This window comes from Lepidochelys olivacea, assembly GCF_965140295.1.
Source record: "Lepidochelys olivacea isolate rLepOli2 genome assembly, chromosome: 3".
Lineage (NCBI taxonomy): Eukaryota > Metazoa > Chordata > Testudines > Cheloniidae > Lepidochelys > Lepidochelys olivacea.
In genome coordinates this window covers 146,906,527-146,927,183 of record NC_140413.1, presented here as the reverse complement: position 1 = coordinate 146,927,183, position 20,657 = coordinate 146,906,527, and the positions used below count along the sequence as shown (strand labels likewise).

The 20,657-nt window shown below is 42.0% G+C and overlaps 1 protein-coding gene across 5 annotated transcripts in view; it reads left to right on the top strand.

Annotated features, from left to right (window-relative positions):
* Positions 1-20,657, top strand: part of RMDN2 (regulator of microtubule dynamics 2) — a 74,049-nt gene that overhangs the window by 15,598 nt on the left and 37,794 nt on the right. For all 5 annotated transcript variants that reach the window (XR_014711116.1, XR_014711117.1, XR_014711118.1 and 2 more), the window contains exon 6: positions 18,223-18,298. Coding sequence is in view for 1 of the 5 variants with exons in the window: in XM_084624854.1 (XP_084480980.1) it covers positions 18,223-18,298 (76 nt within the window). In the remaining 4 variants the exon portion in view is untranslated. The remainder of the gene's footprint in view (positions 1-18,222; positions 18,299-20,657) is intronic.

Sequence of the window (20,657 nt, the reverse complement as noted above, 5' to 3'; positions counted from 1 at the left end):
AGGAGGCCATGGGGAAGTAGCCCAGGGAGTTGTAGCTGTCACACAGCTGTTCCAGGAGGCACTCTAGACAGCTGCATTCCACAGGGCTCTGGGCTGGAACCCGGAGTAGAGGACGGGCCCGGGTTCCCCCCAAATCCTCCCAACTCCTGGTCAGACACAGGAGGAGTTGACCTGGACTGTGAATTCAGAAAAACGGCCAAGCTGAGGGCTGCCTTGAAGCTCCAAGGCGAGCTAATCCGCCAATAAGCGCAAGACCCACCAAGGTAGAGCAGGAACTTTGTCACAAAAGTTTTTAAAAATTTAGTTTTGGCGATATCAAAATGACCTCATTAAGGCACTTTGCTTTAGTTGAAACAAATTGTTTTTCCCTTATTAAAATAAAGCACTTATCAAAGTCTGTATGTTCCCATGAAATGTTCCAAGTTTGGCAAATCAGCATTTCTGACAGAAACATATTCCATCAAAAAAATTTCTGCTAGCTTTAGCTGGGGTCTCCTCAGTGCTGCTATTTTATTTATTGTTTACTTTTCTCCTTTCTGATGAAAGTTTTGTTTCTGTTTCTTTCATTCCAGTGTTAGTTTATTAATTATTTGCTAATTATTGCATCAGTTTAGTCTGTCTGCTGCTATGCTGAGATCCACACTTTGTGTTGTTCCTGCACAGGGGTTCCTGAGAGAGTTGCTATGCTTTTAAAATGGTGTATTTCCCCTTTCTTTGATGTTAATTTCACCTCTCCTTGATCCAGCTCTGCTTTCTGGCTCTAGGCCATTAAAGAGGTATACTATGGAAGGGGAGTTTAGTCTGTGCTAGAGGACATTACCCCTTGAGACTTTTAATTTATCCCCTCCTCCTTGCCAACTGTGTCATAGTTGAGAAGTAAAATACTGTAATGACAGGCCCCGCTAGCAGGGAAAAATAAGTACAAAAGTAAGGAAAGAAAAGGTGTCCCAAAATTAGATAGAATAAAAAACTTGTTCTAGAGGTTGAAGTGTGGAAGGAAATCCCATGGTGTCTTATTGCAAAAAAAAATTATATACGTTCTACAATTTCATCCTTGTATTTCTGTCCTTAGTAAGTGTGAACTTTTCTTTTACTATGCAACCAGAGGTATGGTGGCTTTCCAAAAGTATAATGGCATTGTAGGTTTCGTTCGTTTGGAATGATCAAGTGTTCAGCATTGGTGGCGATTTTAAGGATTAATATGGTATAGACTCTAAAGTAGTTTATAATCCCACTTTGTTTATGAAGAATATTGTAATATTTGATATTATTCCCCTGACTAGTACTGGATAAGGGTTATCTCTAATTCACTTTGCAAATGTGATATAGACGGGCTGCAATAATAAAAGCAATAATATTATAGTATAATTCCTAGCAGGCAGCTAAGTCTACTTATCTGCTTTTATTAAGGCCATGTCTACACTTGCACTTACGTCGGCAAAATTTTTGTTGCCTGAGCGATAGAAATTTTGCCAGCATAAGCGCTCGTGTGCACAGCGTTATGTTGGCGGAAGATGCTCTCCCACTGACATAGCTACCGGTGCTCATTGAGCTGGTTTTATTATGTTGATGGGAGAGGTCTCTCGTGGCTACACAAGTGCTGCTGTAAGTGGAGACATGGCCTTAGTTCGTACAGTTCTTTCTCTTTCTTGATTACACAGACACTTGTAATCTAATAATTTGGGGAGAAATGAACTTTAATTAGACAACTCTGAAATTGTATATCAAATTGTTATTCCTTCCTTTTGTGGGAGAAAATTTGTTTTATAAATTGGCACTAATGTTTCCCTGGATTTTATTCTGTTTGTCTATTGGGAACATAAAATATATGTCTCAGAGGATTAGGATAATAGGCTTCTTTGAAAGCTTTTCTTAGGAGCTTATCTCTAATAATTAGGAGCTCTAATTAGAACATAAATTTCTATATGTACAAGTGAAGGAAGTTCAGCAACTGTGAAGTATAATTGATTGAGGGGAAATTGCTAATTCTGCCCTTCTTTTACCACCCATACAGATTTTTTTTAGATTTATTTGACCTGGTAACCATATTTTATATGTTATATGTCAACTTGGTGACTTCATTTAGTCTGTTCAGAGAAGTCCTATGATCTGAGAACAAGTGATGGGCTTTCTGGGCAAAGACAAATATGCCGTTCAACAAAAAAATACCTTCATGTCTACCTATCTCTATACTTAAAAGTTTTTTAGCATAACGTGTTGGTTAGGAGTATGAAAAAAATCACACGCACTCCTACTAGCATAGCTGTGCTGGCAAAAGCCCTATTGTATACACAGTAATATCAGCAAAAAAGTCCTATTGCCAGTATATCTTTTTTAGTTTGCGGAACTGGTATAAGTTATTTATTTGGGCAGAAGCACTCTTTTGCTGGTATAAGTAATGTCTTCATTAGGAGGGTTTGCTGATATAGCTAAGGTCATTTTTTAAGTACTTTCCACATCTGCCTCCAAAAAATGCCTGGAATTGGGCCCACTGCCTGTCTGTGTTTAGTTGTGTGATCTGTCAGTGCAGAAGATAATCTTTTTGCCAAAAAGATATCAGTACCAGAGGTAATCAGTGTTTTTACCAGCAGCGTGCCAGGTACTCAATATTCATCTTCAAATTAAATTTAATCAGTGGGATAAATATAAAAAGTACTGACCAAAACGTCTTTTATCAATCAGTCAGCCTTGGCAATCGATTTTTTTTTTCAGCTGCTAATAATCTCAAAATTAATAGATGCATCCAGACTTCAGCTGTTGAGTGGTCATACTTTATTTTATGGTTCCTGGATATATCATGAAGCCCTTAGATTGTTTGTTTGATTAGAGATATTTTAAACTGTTACTTCCAAGAAAACTGTTGACAATGAAAATCAGCTGTAATTTTCATGTCTAATCAGTCCAGTAGCCTGTGAAGAGGGATTAGAACGATAGTAAGATTTTAGCGAAGGATATAAATGTGCACTCAAATGTTTGAACACCTTGCAGCATTTTAACTTGTGCAACTTGTTGCAAGTTCCATGGGAGTGGAATGCAAAAATTGGCGTTTGTCAGTTAACCAGCTTTTTAAAAAAAAAAAAAAAAAAAGCAAACCCAGCAACCTCAAACAGAATCTTGTTTGTGATTGTTTTATGACCAAATTCATGGTCCATTTTGGTCAATTTCATGGCGGGGGTATAAAATTAGTCAGCTTCATGTTCTCAGATGTTTAGATCTGAAAATTCACTGGGTTGTAACTGTGGGGGTCCTGACCCAAAAGGCAGTCAGGGTTGCGGGGGGGGTTGCAAGGCTATTGTAACAGGGTCATGGAATTGCCACTCTTACTTCTGCCTTGCTGCTGGCAGGGGTGCTGTCTTCAGAGCTGGGCAGTTAGAGACGAAGGCTGCTGGCCAGACGCCCAGCTTGAAAGCCAGCACCACTGCCAGCAGCAGCTCAGAAGTCATGGTCGGAGGTATGTGGGGTTGATTACCGTATGGTTTTCCTGGCAGTCTACCGCCCAAGTGTGGGGCTGACAGCCGGAGCCGCAGCTTCCCTGTGCAGATGGGTGGGGGTGACAGCTAGAGCCGCTGAGTTTCCTGCAGCCGGGGGAGGTTCCCAGAGGTAGGTCTGCCCCGTCTTGAGAGTGGCACCTGCTGGGGAAGAGCAAGTCCCGTCCCTCCCTGTACCTGGCCGGGAGTAGAAACTGGAGCCCTGCACAGGGTAGGGGCTCCTAGCTGGGCACCAGATTTCACAGGGGAGAACAGATTTCATGGACTGTGATGCGTTTTTCACGACCATGAATTTGGTAGGGCCCTATTTATGTCAGATGTTTTCAACCTTTTTTCATTTGCGTACTCCTAAAAAATTCTGAAAGGAGATGAGGACTACTTTGGAAATCTTAGACATAGTTTGCGGACCCTAGTTTGAAAAACACTGTTCTATTACCTTAATAAATACTAGGAGCTCTTAGAATATAACAGGTACATTTTTTATTTCAGCTACAGCATTATTTACGAAAACATCCATTCTGCTGTTTTTTCTAAGCCACTTTTCTAGAACAATTGATAAAACTAAATAAATGTTTTTCTGTGAGTAGCAAAATCTTTCACACTTTTTTCTCTTTACGCTTTTCATATGCCACTGCTCAATCCACCGTACCCACTTTTTGGAAGAGGAAGGTTGGTTACAAGCTCTGCAAAGAGCAGAAAGATTTCTAAATATTATCTCTTTTGACTGACATTTGTTTACACAGAACATTTTCTATACTTTACAGGGCCGATGTATATGTTAGCCACAAAACTAACTGCGGCAGTAAGTTAATTATTTCTATGCGTTTGTAGGATGTCGCTGATTACAGAACGTCTGAGAGCGCGCGCACACACTATTTAATACAAATGACTTTTCAAAGTGAAATCTGCACACAGTACAACCACACCCACCAGTCTTCTTCCCCATGTATGTTAAGCAAAAGCTCAGGGTCTGTCAGATCAGCAGGGGAAGTGAATTCTATAGTTGACCATGCTGAGCCAGCTGGGGCGGGATATTCTGGTATGATGGTGACTATTGACTGTCGTTGGCGGCTCCCTGCATAGTGTGCTGGTTTTGTGGATTGCATTCTCAGGCATCTGTCTCTCCCCATGTATTGTATAGGGAGCTTAGGCTTTTAACTCAGGCTTTGTGGGTCCCATTATTGTTCCAGGGATTTTCTAGGCACGTAAAAGTTAGGTGTTGCAACACGCAGTTACACCTCGGTCCTTTGGTGGATCTGGGCCTCTGAGGCTAACACTGCCAACTAGGAAGTCATTTGTATGCTCTACTACAGAGGTGGGCAAACTATGGCCTGTGGGCCATATCCGGATCGCGGGACTGTCCTGCCCGGCCCCTGAGTTCCCGGCCGGGGAGGCTTCCCCTCTCCTGCAGTGATGCCGCCGTGCAGGCAGTGCTCTGGCCTGCCGCTCCTACTGGGCAGTGCAGGGAGCGCAGCTGGCTTCGGCCGGGCGGTGCGCTCCTGCTGCTCTGAGCAGCATGGTAAGGGGACAGGAGGTCCCGGGGCGGGGGGCAGTCAGGGAGCAGAGGGCGGTTGAATGGGGTGGAGGTTCTGTGGGGCAGTCAGGGGATGGGGAACAGGGAGGGTTGGGAGTGGGAGTCCCAGGGGGCCTGTCAGGAGGGGGTATGGATAGGGTTTGGGGCAGTCAGGGGACAGGGAGCGGAGGGGGGTGGATAGGGGGTGTGAGTCCCAGGGGGCCTGTCAGGGTGGGGGTGTGGATAGGAGTCAGGGGGGCAGTCAGAGAACAGGGAGCGGGGGGGTTGGATAAGGGAGTGAGATCCCGGGGGGCAGTTAGGGGTGGGGGGGTCCCAGAAGAGGGCAGTCAGGGGATGAGGAGCAGAGGGCGGTTGGTTAGAGGGTGGGAGTCCCAGGGGGGCTGTCAGGGGGTGGGGGTGTGGATAGGGGACAGGGAGCAGGGGGTGTTGGAGAGGGGGTGGGATTCCAGGGGGCGGTTAGGGGCAGATTTCCGGGGAGGGGGGCGGTCAGGGGACAAGGAGCAGGGAGGGTTAGATGGGTTGGGGGTTCTGAGGGGGGCAGTCAGGGAGCGGCAAGTGGGAGGGGGCGGATAGGGGGTGGGGGCCAGGCTGTTTGAGGAGGCACAGCCTTCCCTACTCGGCCCTCGGTACAGTTTTGCAACCCCGATGTGACCGTCGGGCCAAAAAGTTTGCCCACCCCTGCTCTACTAGCTTAAACTTCAGTGTGACATTAAGGGTAGTTGTTCTGTGTTATGTTTATTTTGTAAAGAGCAAAAGTCCAATGTAGAGTACATTGTAATTTCCGGACTGGCTTATTGCAAAGTCATGGAGATGTCTGGCTATGTAAATGTGTAAATGCCCAGCCAGAAGGTGCTTTCGGCTTCCTATCACCCCTGAGAATCCAAAAATAGTCAGGTATCTGAATGCACTCTCAAACTGTGAATTTCCTGAACTAAAGGGGAACAGCTCCCTCAGGAGTAGGGACATGCATTATAACCATTCCCATTATAATTTGGGAATCTTACTCATCATTTTGACTTTACCAGGATTAAGCTTCACCCAACTCACAGCTGGTGTTATGCTCCCAGTTCTAGCAGAAATTACTACTGCATGTGCATGAAACCAAGTCTGTAAATGCCTTAACTTGGTGGTTATACATCTGTGCACATGTGTGACTAACAAAAGCATCTAGTCCTCAGGGCTAGGCAACTTGGACATTTCAAATTTTAAAGTATTTGAGTTGTGTGAGGACAGGAGAGGGCTAGGGAAGGGAGCTATTTATATGGGGGAAAAATCTTTTATTTAACCCTCATCTAATACAGGGCTGAAGGGATTTTACAGAAAGTTCCCAGCAAAATAGAGAATGCTGACAGGCCCCCACAATAGAAGAAATGTTCTAGATAATGTCAGGGTTTGAAGGGGGAATGGCTGTAAAATGTTTCCCTAGGGAAACAAAATTCATCAAGTGTGACAGACCCAGACCAGTGGGGTACAGGAGTCTGATAGAAGGCAAATATACTGGCCAAAGGATGAATAGTTTTCTGTTCCCTGAGTGACCAGAGCAGGGGCTGCCCTAGAGCAATAAGGAACCTGCTAGAACCAATGGACAGGCAAGCTAATTAAGACACCTGGAGCCAATTAAGAACATACAAGAATCAATTATGGCAGGCAGACGAATCAGGACACCTGGTTTAAAAAGGACCTCCCATCAGTTAGTGGGGGGTGTGCAAGGAGCAGGGAGTGAGAAGGTGTGCTGCTGGAGGACTGAGGAGTACAAGCGTGATCAGGCTTCAGGAGGAAGATACTGCAGTGAGGATAAAGAAGGTGCTGGGGGGAGGCCATGGGGAAGTAGCCCAGGGAGCTTTAGCTGTCTCCCAGCTGATACAGGAGACGTAGAGAGCTGCTATCCACAGCGCCCTGGGCTGGAACCCAGTGTAGTGGGTGGGCTCAGGTTCCCCTCATTCCCGCAACTCCTGATTGGACACAGGAAGAGCTGGTCTGTGAGCAACACCAGAAGGGAGGGTCTAATTTGGAAAGGGTTCTGGCCTGTCCCTGACCCACTAGGTGGGACAACAGAGACTGCGGAGATTGTTCTCTGTTTTCCCCCATTCTGGCCAGTGATGAGGTCAGCTGAGTGAACTGCAGGTTTAAGCCTCTAGCAGAAGCGGCCAAACTGAGGGCTGCTGTGAACCTCTGAGATGAGCAAATCCACCAAAAAGTGCAGGACCCGCCAAGGCAGAGGAGGAACTTTGTCACACAAGACAGAAATATGTGTGAGGATAATAATTTACAGCTAAGGAAACTTTCAAACTTGGAAGTAATATTTTTACACACTTTTATAGCTAAGGTTCATAACACTTTTCTCCTTGAATTACACATATATTTTTATATTATAGCTGAGCCAGATAGCACCACTGTGCCTAAGGTGAGCAGCTGTTTCCATTATAAATTCTTCATTTTTTAAAGGATTGACACTTCGGTCAGAAAACTTGCCCTCAGCTGAAACTTGGCATAACGATGTCTCAGGTTGGGGAAAGATTTTTTCCCATGTTTGATTTATGAGGAGACACAAATAACGTGTGTGTGTGTATGGATCTATGCTTTTTTATGTTTTTTAATTATGTTTAGTGTCGACACATTGTATACACTAATCACTTATTATTTTGACAGAAGTAATGTAAAACTTCAAATATATAGGCCCAGATGCAGAAGAGATGTTTCAGGAGCTGCAAATTGCTGGTTGGTAAATGGGCCTAAGGGAGACCTTATATAATTTACTCTATATTTCTAGCCTCTAAGCGGGTAAATTATGCACATTTAGACAACTGGTAGAGAGCTACAGCAGTAAGATTACTTAATTGCTGAAGCTAGTGATTAGAGTTGATTTAAAATTTTCTGCAGGAAAAAAATTACAGGCTATTTATTTATTTATTTTGCAGAAAACAGAAATATTTTTATTCGAAAATGCTAGTGTAGAGTCTCCTGGGAGTTGTAATTCAGGTGGCTCATGCTCCCAGACTCCTTTATAATATGGGCTCCCTGGTCAGATTACATCTTCCATGATTAAGGCTGTGAGTCTGTCGTGGAAGTCATGGATTCTGTGACTTCTGCAGCAGCTGGTGCTGGCTCAGGGGCTGCCCAAGGCATGCAGCCCCTGGGTCAGCAGTTTGGGTATGTGGGAGGGGGCTAGGGGCATGGGGTGCTGGGGGGTTCTTAACTCAGGGTGGGGGACTCCCGGGCTCCCACTGGCATGGCCCTGCAGCTCCTATGCGGCAGCGGGGAGGGGGCTCTACGCTGCATGCTGCCTGCCCCTGCAGGCCCCGCCCCCATAGCTCCCGTTGGCTGTGGTTCCCAGCCAATGGGAACTGTGGCAGCCGGCACTTGTGGTGGGAGTAGCAGAGCCCCTGCCCTGGTCCCTCCGCCGCCTAGGATTGCAGGAATGTGGAGGCGGGTAGGAAGCCCCCCCCTCACCCCCAAACATCCCCTAGTCATGGGGCTATTTTTAGTAAAAGTCATGGGCAGGTCACAGGCCCATGAATTTTTGTTTACGGCCCATGACCTGCCCATGACTTTTACTAAAAATACCTGTGACTAAAACATAGCCTTGATAAACCGTGGTCTCCTTCTTGGTGAAGGGGAACGGTGAATCATGGGAGATAGAAGAACCCAGCTTATAGAGAGGTATGAGGCACCTTCTGCAGCAAGGTCCTTTGATTAGTGACACTCTGGTGGAAGTTCTGCAGCAATTCACTGCAGGTGAATGGGACATAGTTTGGGATTGTGGCATAAACACACCAGTTGGATGTTTCTGTTAAAATAGTCAGTAAAGGAAATAACGACAATTAAATTATGATAGGTTTCAGAATGAACACCCAGTTGAGGTTAACAGAGCTATTCACACCTCTGAGAGCTATTGTTTCACACAGTGCAGATTCATGAAGATATGACTGTTGATTTATGCTCTGTTTATATTTTCAGAGTTATATCTGCAGCCATACGAGATAAGAACAAATATTTTAAAAATTAAAGTTTAGTTTCTAGGGGACAGTTCTGCTACAAATTCCATGGCCACAGAAATGCAGAAGGCCCATAATATTCTGTTAATGTTGTTTTGGGTACAACAAATTAATCTGCATTGAATACTAGTCTAAAATGTGTGCCTTTGGATTCCTCTTTGTGTATTGCTGTGTCCTTTACAATGTTTTACTATATGGAAAATTCTCAAATTTAGTTTGCATTCGTGTGGGTATTTTTTTAAAACTGTTGGTTTTTTCCCAGTGTGTTTGCTTGTGTTAGCTGCACGTGTCATGTGCACCTGACATTTCCATGGAGCTCAGCTTTATTACTTTTATGAGATCTTACAACAAAAGCTACTGTCCCTGCCAGCCTGGATTAACCAATGTGTACTCTTGGAACTTGCACAGGGCCCCTATCTCACGGGGACCATCCGATGACCAGGGGTAGGATGGGGGAACCCTGAGCAGCACTGCATTTCAATGCCACTTGCTCAAATTTGGCCTGGCTGCCCGCCACCCATGCAGAACAAGCAGAACTGGGCGACCAGGACCAGGAGAAGCTGCCCTAGCCCAGGATGGCACTGATGAATGGCCAGCAAGGTTGCGGGGATGGTGGGTGAGTTGATGGTGGGCTATGGGTTTAGTGAAGTGAGCAGTTGGGGATGTTGATGGTGGCAGGGTTGGAGACTTGGATGTTGGGAGCTGTGCCCGGTGGGGCTGAGGTGCTGAGGGCTGTGTGAACAGGATGTATGTCTGGGTTGCTGGAATGTGTGGGAGGGCTGTCAGGTTAAGTGGAGGCTTGTTAGAGAATATGTGGAGTAGGAGGGGCACTCGGGGGTCTGTGGGGAGAGTGGGGAATTGGTAGTATGTGTGTGGGGTGGGGCATGTAGGAGGTGGGGGTGCTTTGCTGTCTATTTTATGAAAGGTTCAGAGCAGGCAATTTCCACAGTGCACAAGGCCCAAAAATTCTTTCTTCCAGGCCTGGTTCCTGCCAGAGTCTACAGTGTAGGCTCTGTTGCATTGCAAGTAAGGAAAAACTCAGGACTTCGCTTTGCATCTTGGCAGGCTTGCAGATTCCTAACCCCAACCCCACACTTTCACCAACATAAGTAAATGAGCATCCCACTGATGCTTTCCGTGTGCCCTGAGACTAATCAGATGCATTTTTATAACTAAAACACTCTATAAATAGTGGTAAGAAAAGCTATAACTTCAGGTACAAACCCATGATATCTGTAGTGTAAAATCACAGAGCTGAGAGCAACTCTATAAGGCTTTAACATCTCATTCAAAGCCAGACTTAGAAAGGAAGCCTAGGAGGCTAGTTGCACTACCACAGAAGCAATCCGTGTGTGTCTGAGGCTGTGTAAGCAGCACATACAGCCGCGAGAGGGGGGGAGAGTGTGCTGCTCTTCTGGCTGATACAGGGAACTCTGCAGACGGACTCGGGGGGGGGGGGGGGGAAGGTCCAGTGGTGGGATGATAATTGTGAGACAGGACCTCTGAGAGGAGCAGTGAAAGGGAAAAGGGAGGGGATGAATGAGGCTCCCATGGCCAGGGGGGTGGGGGAGGGGGAAGGAGAATTAGGATCAGCATTGATAACTGTGTGAAAATGAACCCTTCTTTTCCTGGGCTTTGCATGTATTTGAACATTACCCTTCAAATAAAAAGGATGGAATGGATGGAAAATTGCCTGGCATTCACAAATGGCGCTAACCCTTTCCCCGTTTTCCAAATTATAGAGCTTTGATTACAGTATATCTAGCGAGCCCACGCCTATGGAAATGAGAATGTTTAAAACCTTCCTAGGAGACCTCAAAGCTCTTCCCCTGTGGGGGAATAGTGGGTGGGTTTCCAGTCTAGGGTCCATCTGGAGGAAAGGGAAGGAGAGCAGGAACTGGGGTGGACTGAGGGAGGTGGGGGTAGGTCAGGAGCAGGTCTAGAGGGTTGCATATCATTTCCCTGGCTCTGAACTCATGGAACTTATCTGGAAAAAGTAACAGCCTTTGCTGTGGATCCACCTCCTGGGGACCCATGCAGGAGGCTATGTTGCCAGAGACCACCCCTGGCTGCTAGCACCCACCCATTTAGAGATGCCAATACAGAAGGTGAAAGTCATGAATTTAGGAGTGTCTCAATCTGATGCATGCATTACATGTCCTAGGCATGAGGCACTCTTTCGGAATGGACCTTTTAAAGTCGGACACACTGCAGTATGAACAAGGAGACCACCAGGGTCCAGAGTAATAACGGGATATGAGACTTCTGTAGTGATGACTCTGCCTTTCCATCAGCCCTCAGGGATCTTTAGGCAAACCCCAGCCTCTTCTCTCTCCTCCCCCTTCCATCAATGGCATGGGGTGGAGTAATCGCTGTGAAAGTATCCTCACAGAGATTTCCACTGAAAATATGCCCTCCCTCTGCTTTTCATGCTTGTGCAGAGATGATCTGTATCATTAATGTTTAGCAGATCATTAGAGTTTGCCTCTGTAGGAAAAATTAACAATAAAGATTCTGGAAATTCTTGGATTTTATCTTCTGAATGGAATGCCAAACTCACAAAACCCTTTTGGCTTTGTTCACGAGATCACATCATAAATCTCATGGATGTGCAGCAAGCAGTCACATGTCAAATGTTACTTCCCCTGAGTGAATGGGGCAGAGGGACGGTGGTATTAGCTATATGTACCAATGAAGCAGCAATATGCTTCAAGCATTCCTAGCAAGGCTAGCAGCAGAATTGCTACTAATTATTGTTGAATTGCATTTTCAAAATTAATCATACCATGCAAAATAACTCTTAAGAGTCATTTAATCAACATGACTATATTTAGAGATACTTCACACAGAACTATTACAGGACATTTTCTGAACAGTACGCCTCAACTTGTTTATAAAAGTGTGATGACGCAAGATCCATTTATTACCGAGAAGGATGGGTTTATAGAAGTTAGAAGAGGGTCCCAGGACTGACTACGGGCTAAGATCTTGGTCTCCCTGTAGAGTTTTTCATATTTGACACACTGTTGTAATACACATGAAGACAAAACTCAGATTTGTCTTGTAGGTTTTAATAGTTTGTATTACTAAAGCAGACTAGTTGAAGCTATTTCATTTACAACTTCAGAAACAACCTATACATTCTTCTTCAGCTGTGCTGATTTGGATGGCCTCCTAAGTCACTTAGATGCTTTGGCAAATATTTTAAACTACATCTTGTTTTATTACTGCAGGAGAATAACTTAGGCCACTAGCATATCTGCTGAGAATCATGTTTCTTCTGTCAAGATTTAGGGGATAGACTAGGTAGAACAAATGTTCATCCATAAATTTCCTTGTTTTTAAGACAGATATAAATCCTAGAACCATCTACATTTTCTGTTAACATTTGGGCTGTTTATGAACATGCAAGGTAAAATGGGCTGAATGAACTTGCTGTACTTCTGACTGTAACAGGTATGCCCTAATATGTCTTAGTTTTGACTGAATGCCAATAGACCACCTGGAGCACCATCAGAGGAAAGGTTAATTCATTGTATGCTGATCTTCAAGGAGCTCCATGTAGGCAGACCCATCCACCTGCATAGAGCTTCATTTCAACAGGTCTCCATGTGGGCACTGGGATCCATCCAGCCAAAGCTCATTTCAAGATCAGATCCTTGGTGACTGCTGAAAGCTAGCTGATTTTTATTGTGTGTGTTTGTGCAAAAACAAAAAAACAAAAACGTTAACTGCAGGAGAATAATTCTTTTTTTTCTTCCAGAAATCTAGACATTTTACCTTCATTTCCATTTTTCTTGGTTTGTCTGTTTCTGTTTGCTTTTTTTCAGTGTCTCTCATACAGTGATTGTACTAAAGCATATTTCCAAGTTCATAATTTGATTTAACTTTAACGAACAATGTTTGCTCATACAAAAGTAATTATAACTGTATCCATTATGTTTGTTTAATGAGCATGTTTGAATGTATGGGTATTTGATATTAGTTAAGTACCAACATTAACTCAAAAAGAAAAGGAGTACTTGTGGCACCTTAGAGACTAACAAATTTATTTGAGCAAAAGCTTTCGTGAGTTACAGCTCACTTCATGGGATGCATCAGATGACTGAATGCATCTGATGAAGTGAGCTGTAGCTCATGAAAGCTTTTGCTCAAATAAATTTGTTAGTCTCTAAGGTGCCACAAGTACTTCTTTTCTTTTTGCAAATACAGACTAACACAGCCGCTACTCTGAAACCTAACATTAACTCAGTCGTGGTGTCACTGTTGTAGGTCCCTAGTCTTTAAAGATTTGCTCTTTATTTTTCCAGACCTAGATGTTATAAAGTTTTATTCTTTTTATACAGTATTTGAACATTTTATTTTTCACAAATTTTATAATACCGTAGTGGAATTACATTGTCATACCAAGAATTACTAAATACTCCCCGCTTTAAAGGTGTCTGCTGGTTCCTAATTGAACCACTAGGTGGGGCAAGTGACTGTGGAGTGGTGTACTCTTAAGAGGGAAGTTCCCTAGCAGTGCGCAGCTCTGAACCCTGAACATGCAGATAAATGATGAATTTGGATAAAAGGAGGTTGTTAATATTTCAATATGTGTAATAAAAGCAATGTTCCAGTTTTATTTCTTTTGCTAGCTTTGCTAATAAATATGCCAGAAGTCCGTACAGGGATCTTTATGCAGCGAAGACTCTTTCATCTCGCTGTTGATTGTTTAATTCCCCTTGATTTATTTTCTCTAGTGAAACATTTTACCAGGTGTGAAAGTATTATTTGTCATAAAGTAGCATCCAAAATGTTGGGCAGGACAATGATTAGCACATGTTTTGTTAGTCCCATGCTCTGGTTTAGTGTTAAGGTGCTCCTGTAACTAGCCACAGGTGTCCAGATTGGTTAATCCATTTAACAGATTATCAATTTACAAATAAGGATAAAATTTCACCTTCCCCACCCTCTTTTTTTTGTACTCCAATGCATCCACACTTGGAAATCTGAAAAGTTATGAATTCTGTCTTTAACCAACCACTATCCACAAATGATTGTCCAACGTGCTTTGCAATTTTAACACTACATAATTAAGTAATTTGTACACACAAGTTGCCAGCATTACTGTTTGTTCAGATAGAAAAGTGTAAAGTAGAACAATGAAGCAAGTATGTGAGAGATTTCCTTATTTTTAGAAAAGGGAATGTATTTAAAATTGATATTTTGGCTTGTTTGTTTTTCATTTTGTGTGTATTTTGTTGGGATCTCTTCATATTAGAGATAATCGCTATAAATAAAAGTACTGCTCTGAAGTGGTTTAAGCTAGGGCCCTTTTTCCCTTGTCACGCACAGACAGGAAAATACTGCAAGATGCGGGATTAACTTGTTCGCTTTTCATTGTTTTCTTTTCCAGCAGCAATCCGTTTAGCTATGGTATGCTGAGTTTATCTGATTAGCACCTAATGAGTAAAGGGGGTAGGAGACATGTTGCCTAGATTTGAGTAATTTATGCCAAATAACATTTTTAGTACCTTTCCCCTCTCTCTAAATACCTGAACTTTCTTGACCTTCCTAGTTTCGTTCCTCCTCACCAGCTCTTTCCCATACGAAATCATGCTGTTTAAGTTGACTCCGTACCAGCGTGATTAGCCAGATTCTGCTCAGTGTACATCTTGCTCAACAATGTTTGACAATCTGTCTGAGAGTCCCATGAATTCAACAACTGTTGTTATGCCCACTTTAATGCCCTACCAGGAAACATTGGCAGTATCAGAAATCAACAGTTCATAACATGATTACTTTTATCGTTGATTTTTATAGTAAAAGCATTGGATTTATTTATAAGCAGTAAAATGATATGTTAGTACTTGTGTCAACAATTCCAGTATATACATTTAAAAAGGATTCACTAGTAGTTCGAACTGTTAAATTTTGTAAAGAAGCCAATAAAGCTGAGATTTAATAATGCTTAAAATAAATGAATACTAACATAGACTGTTCTTCTTTTACTGTCATTTACTTGCTAAGTTTTTTGCATAACTCTCACTTTAACTCGATACTTCAGCTTATTTTTTCTCTTTTAGATTACTCTTTATTTTGATTTGATAATGCATTGTGAAATCTTAAATGTCTTAGCCGAACTCTGCAAGATTTAAGAAACCATATTTATGAGTTTATGCTGCTTTAATACTTCTATACAGTGGTGTAAAGTGGCCTTAGGGCAAATTAAAATCAGGCCTAGGGGGGTCTGTTTTCCCCTCTGTATGCATGCATGATTCCATTATAATTGAAGTAATATGTGCACATCAGTAAGCATGCATAAGCTCCTGGAGTTTCAAGAAGATGAGAATATTGTTCAGATAATACAAACCTAGAGAGGGAGTCCATTTAAAATTATTTCTAAAACAGCATATTTTCCCCAATTGTAACTGTTTTTGAGGGGCCCTAAATTTCCTTTTGAAATGCTAATGTCTCCATACCTAGTAATTTTATTATAATTTGAAAAGTCTTGTAATTATAGACAGTTTGGAATGAAGGCTTTGATCCTCCAAGCACTTAATGTACATGCTTAACTTTATGCCCGTGAGTCATCCCATAGAAATCGATGTATATAAAAGATAAACATTCCAGAATTGGGGCCTAAACAAATAGCTCAACTGGGACCTCATGGCTGCCCTATTAAAATGCTGCTTGCCTCCAACAATTGATCATGGGCTCATATAGAAACAGGGAGGAGGAAAAAAACCAAGATATAATAGGGTGTTTTTTTTTTAAAAAAAATAGGCGTGAATTTTCTCTGTGAAATTATTATTTTTAAATAATTAAGGTAACAGGTCCTAAGATGCACTGAGAGGGGAGGAATGTGATAGAAGTCAGTAGGTGACTAGGCTTGGAATCATGGAAAGAGCAGCATTGTGTGGTTTGCTGTAACAGAACACACATTTTAGGAAATTTAAAAAATAACTGGACAAAGAATATTAGAAATGCCAGAACAACTAACGAACATGGAGGAATGGGTAAAAGGGAGATGAGACATTCTGAAAAGTGACTAAGATATTTGAAGAACTTCTAAAAAGCTAGGCAGCAGCAAAGAGTGAAAACATTGCTTAACTCAGTTACAGCAGAAAAAGCCATAAATAAAATACATAAGATTTGAAGTGTCTGTTTATATTCTGATTGTTCACTCGTGAGTGTAAGCACATCAAAGAGCCCCACCTTTAGCTGAGAATACTCTGGTTATAGCCAGTGCTACATCATTGAGTACAGTGTAATCTATTTATATACATTTCCATAACAGAATCTACCTCAAGAGAAAGTTAAGGTAGCATTCACAAGTCAAGAAATGGGAGTTAAGATTGTGCACACTCTTAACACTCTTCTCCCTTGTACATAAGAACGGCCATACTGGGTCAGACCAATGGTCCATCTAGCCCAGTATCGTGTCTTCTGACAGTGGCCCATGCCAGGTGCTTCAGAGGGAATGAACAGAACAGGCAATCATTGAGTGATCCATCTCTTGTCATCCACTCACAGTTTCTGGCATACAGAGGCTAGGGACACTCAGAGCATGGTGTTGCATCCCTGACTGTCCTGGCTAATAGCCATTGATGGACCTTCCTTCATGAATATGCAGTCTGGTACAGTCTTTAATTACATGATCACATACAGTTTCTCAAATACAATGTCATAGACTAGTCTCTGTGTAGCTGCATCTTCTACTTCTGTGTGCTTTCCTGCATATGACAGACAAACAGAATCTGCAAAAGTTATTTATACAGAAGATGTACGTACAAGATCTTCTGTGAGCTCTGCATGCCATGAACGATCAGTTTTATCCTTTGCTTTCGCTCATGTTTCTAACATCCCTATCAAACCTCTCCTGCACCATGTAACTGATGTGACAATCATTGCATTCTTGTAATAATTAATAAATGATTTCTGTGAACCTTGCTAGCCTATAAATACATGAATGATGCAACCATGTGATTTGAGAGCCAATCTTGTACTCTTTCAGTCATAGCTGCCAATTGCTGCAGTTACATTCCTATCAAATGTGTGTGGTCCTGCTGGCCTTTTTCGCCTCTCAGGTATATTATCAGTAGCAGCTTGATGTGAGGATACGTGTTTGCAGATGGGGATGGTGTTAATATCTCATGGTCAATTCGTGCAGTTAAAATAATTGCAACTCATGCTGGCTGCCCACCTTGCCCTAAGTCCATGCCCCTGAACACACCTTGGTATTATCACAAGCTCAGTATTTCCATGCTATCTATTAGGTGAGTATTTGTCTTTGCTTGTGGACATCGTTGGTTTCCTTCCTGGGCGCTGTCCGGGGCCTGTCTTGTCACCCCCACTGGCATTCTTGACATATCACTGACACAACATAGTGTTCAGCTAATCTACTTGGTGCTGCTTAGTTGTGGTACTGTGTGTACTGATTGCTCCACCATTGAGGTGAAATGATTTGCTCCAGCAGATTCACTGCTGGCTCCAGGTTCTGAAAGACAGGATATGATAATGCTGTTTTCTATGTATAGCGAGCTGGGCTCCTTTTTCAAGCTCGACAACCTCATCTGTGGCAACTTTCACCCTTCTCTGTATGCCAGGATATATGTGTGCTGCTTATGTAATCCATATTAAGAGAGTGTGGATCTTTCTCCACCTCTCATGGCTGGTCCACATAAGGTTAATTAGTTTGGGTTCTAGCTGTCAGCTATAATAAAGGGTAAAAATGTTCAGAAGTGCCTAATTCCAATTGGGAGGGTGGGGGGGAAGTGATCTAGGCACTCAGGAGAAAGTCAATGGATTTAGGCTCCTAAGTGCCTAGGTCACTTTTGTAATTGGCACTTTGGTGCCTGAGTCACTTGGTACTTTTAAAAATGTTATCCTTAGTCCTTTGACTTAAGTAGTGGAAACTCATACTTTCAGTTCTGAAGGAGGGTCCCTGGTTCAAACCCCATTGATGGACTATATCAGTTATACTTTCTCAGTGTCTGGCAACTTTTTTGCTGCCAGTTTATTATGTTTTTCTATTTTCCAAATATGCACAACTCGCATTAAATTTTGGGCCAGCCATACATTGCTAGACTATTCCTGAAGATTTACTGAAGTAATTATGGAAATATTTTATAATTTGGTTTAAAGGGGTTTGACTAAAATGATCATAAATGTGTGAACTTTATTTTTGCTGCTTTGTTTCCCCCTTTCTTCCCCACTCCAGGTTTGCAATTATGTGTGGCTATATGTCTGAGTTTGACAGTATACAAAACAAAATCAAGAATGGCTGTCTCTTTAAGGTATGTTTTTTGGTAGTTTCATTAGCAACTCTTCTTAATTTACTTTCCCCGATAGTATAAAAGAGAGGTTTTTCCAGCAAACTAACTTAGCCTCAGGGTATGTTGCAATGCCAGTGTTATGGTTAAGAAATTATTTGTATGTGCTCCTACCACATATTGTCCATTAGCTTTCAAACTACAAAGATTTAAATATGACTTCATATGTCAATGCCAAGATTTTTTTGCTTTATTCCTTGTCCTAAGTAAAGTGGGGAAAAGTGATTCTGCTGTTGTAATTAAAGAAAAAAAAAATAGAAAATTGAAACAAGTTTAACACTAAATGCAGCAGTTTCCTACAGTGATTGGCGTTGCTTCATGTCACCCTGGGGAAGTGATAATTTTGTTTAATGTTTTCCATTTGCAGATACATGTATATTTCACATTCAGAAATTTGGGCCATGTCACTTAGCATTATAACATGGGGGAAGGTCTTGCCGGGGGCTTTGTCCATATCCTCCTTTTCTAGCTTTACATCTTTCCCAGGGATTCTCATACACACACATGGCTTCAATTATCATCTTTACATGGGTGACTCATAAATCTGCCTTTTTCTCCTGACTCATCTCTGCTCCCCCAAGCCTGTATTTCAACCTCTTTCCAGCATCTCCTCTACAGCAGCAGATTACACCCCCCCAGAGACCCTCAGCCTGCTTCTTGAAATCCTGGCCCCTAGGATACTGGCAAGAGAATGCCATGGCTAGCATCCCTGCTTCTATTAGCTACACCAACCAGTGCCCAGTGTCTTTGTGTTATTTTCTCTGTAGCTCCAGTTTTTAAGGTTTCGTCTGATGTTTAATTTTTATCTATTACATGGCACCATGGATGTGCATCACACTTTATAAAACAAAAAGAAGGAACTAAGTCTCTGCCACAGAAAGCTTAAAATTTTAGTTGTAACTTAAAGGTGTCTAAGGAGAGGTTTTGCCGTCTGCTGTTGTATTGTACATGTTATTTATTGAGGCCCACACGCACCTATACAATCCATGTTGCATACCGCCTTGCTGCACAAGTAGTCCCAATGAATGAATGAGACCCAGAAATAGAAGGCTGATAAACTTGTGTTGCTATTCAACAAGAGCAAGGGTAGCAGAATTGTCTCTTATATAGCACTATTCAGCGGTATCAGGGCATTTTACATTACACAGTAAATAACAAAAAGAAAAGGGGGAAAAAAAAGCACAACTAATAAACACCTATGCCAAATAAGGCAGTTTATATCAATGAAAATGCTTCCATAATTAAGTAAAATTGTTAGCAATTGTCTAAATTGTAAGGTGTAATTTAAGTCGGGATGTAAAAAAGCATATTGTATACTATCAATATAGTATACATCTCATCTTAAAGAGCATTCCACCCTAACAGTACCAAGTGAGTGAAGCCTAGAATATCTGGACACACAGCAAAGGGCAAGAACTGAGGAAAATGGATCGATCATGAGCCAGATATAATGTCAAGAGGTCATATATTTAAGAAGCAATTTTTGCAGTTATAAAAGGAATGAGTTTAAGAAGTGTCTCAAATGTTAACTGTACAATTTTCAGTAAGATTCTCCTCTTCAGAGGTAACTTCTGAAATCACATGAATAGTATAGAAACATGGGAATGACAGGGAAAAATAGATTGAAAGAGTAGTATATATGTGAATAGTTTGCCAAAAAAAAATGAAATAGGGAGCTCTCAGATCTGCAAGAAAAGATCATTTGAGTGGTTCAGATGAGAAGTTATAATACCACTATTTTAGTGATTGGCTTAGTTAAAAAAAAATAGAGATGTAGGAAAAGTGAAACCTAAAGTATCTGACAATTGAGTTCTGTTGAGAGGCAAATGATAAATCAGGGTTGGAAAAAATTCCTTATTCTTTATTCTTGAAATACTGATTATGCAGAAATAATTTGCCTCAAAAATGAGACCTGAAAATGGAGGGAGGAGGGGAAAGGTGGGTTTGGAAGAAAACATCTCATTTGATTTTTATTATCCTTTGTATTGTTTAATTCAGACCCATTTTTTCTCCAGAACTGCGGGGTGCGGGCACAGGAGCTGTACTTCAAGTCACATTTCAATTGAAAAGTTAGGTCTGTGGTTCAATTCCTGTCCTATGTCCAATTAATTCTAGGTTTCTGACTACCTGCCGTGGATGTATTTTCACACTATCTACCTCTCAGAAAACCAGGTCCTGCTTCTAAATACAAAAGGTTATGTGGTGCCATGTTCCACACCAGAGAAGGTTACACTTCAGTGGTTGATCATTAGTTCAAGCATACGTTATCTAGGAAGCAAAATAGGAGTGTTCGCATGGGGTTGATGCATTATACTTTTCTAAT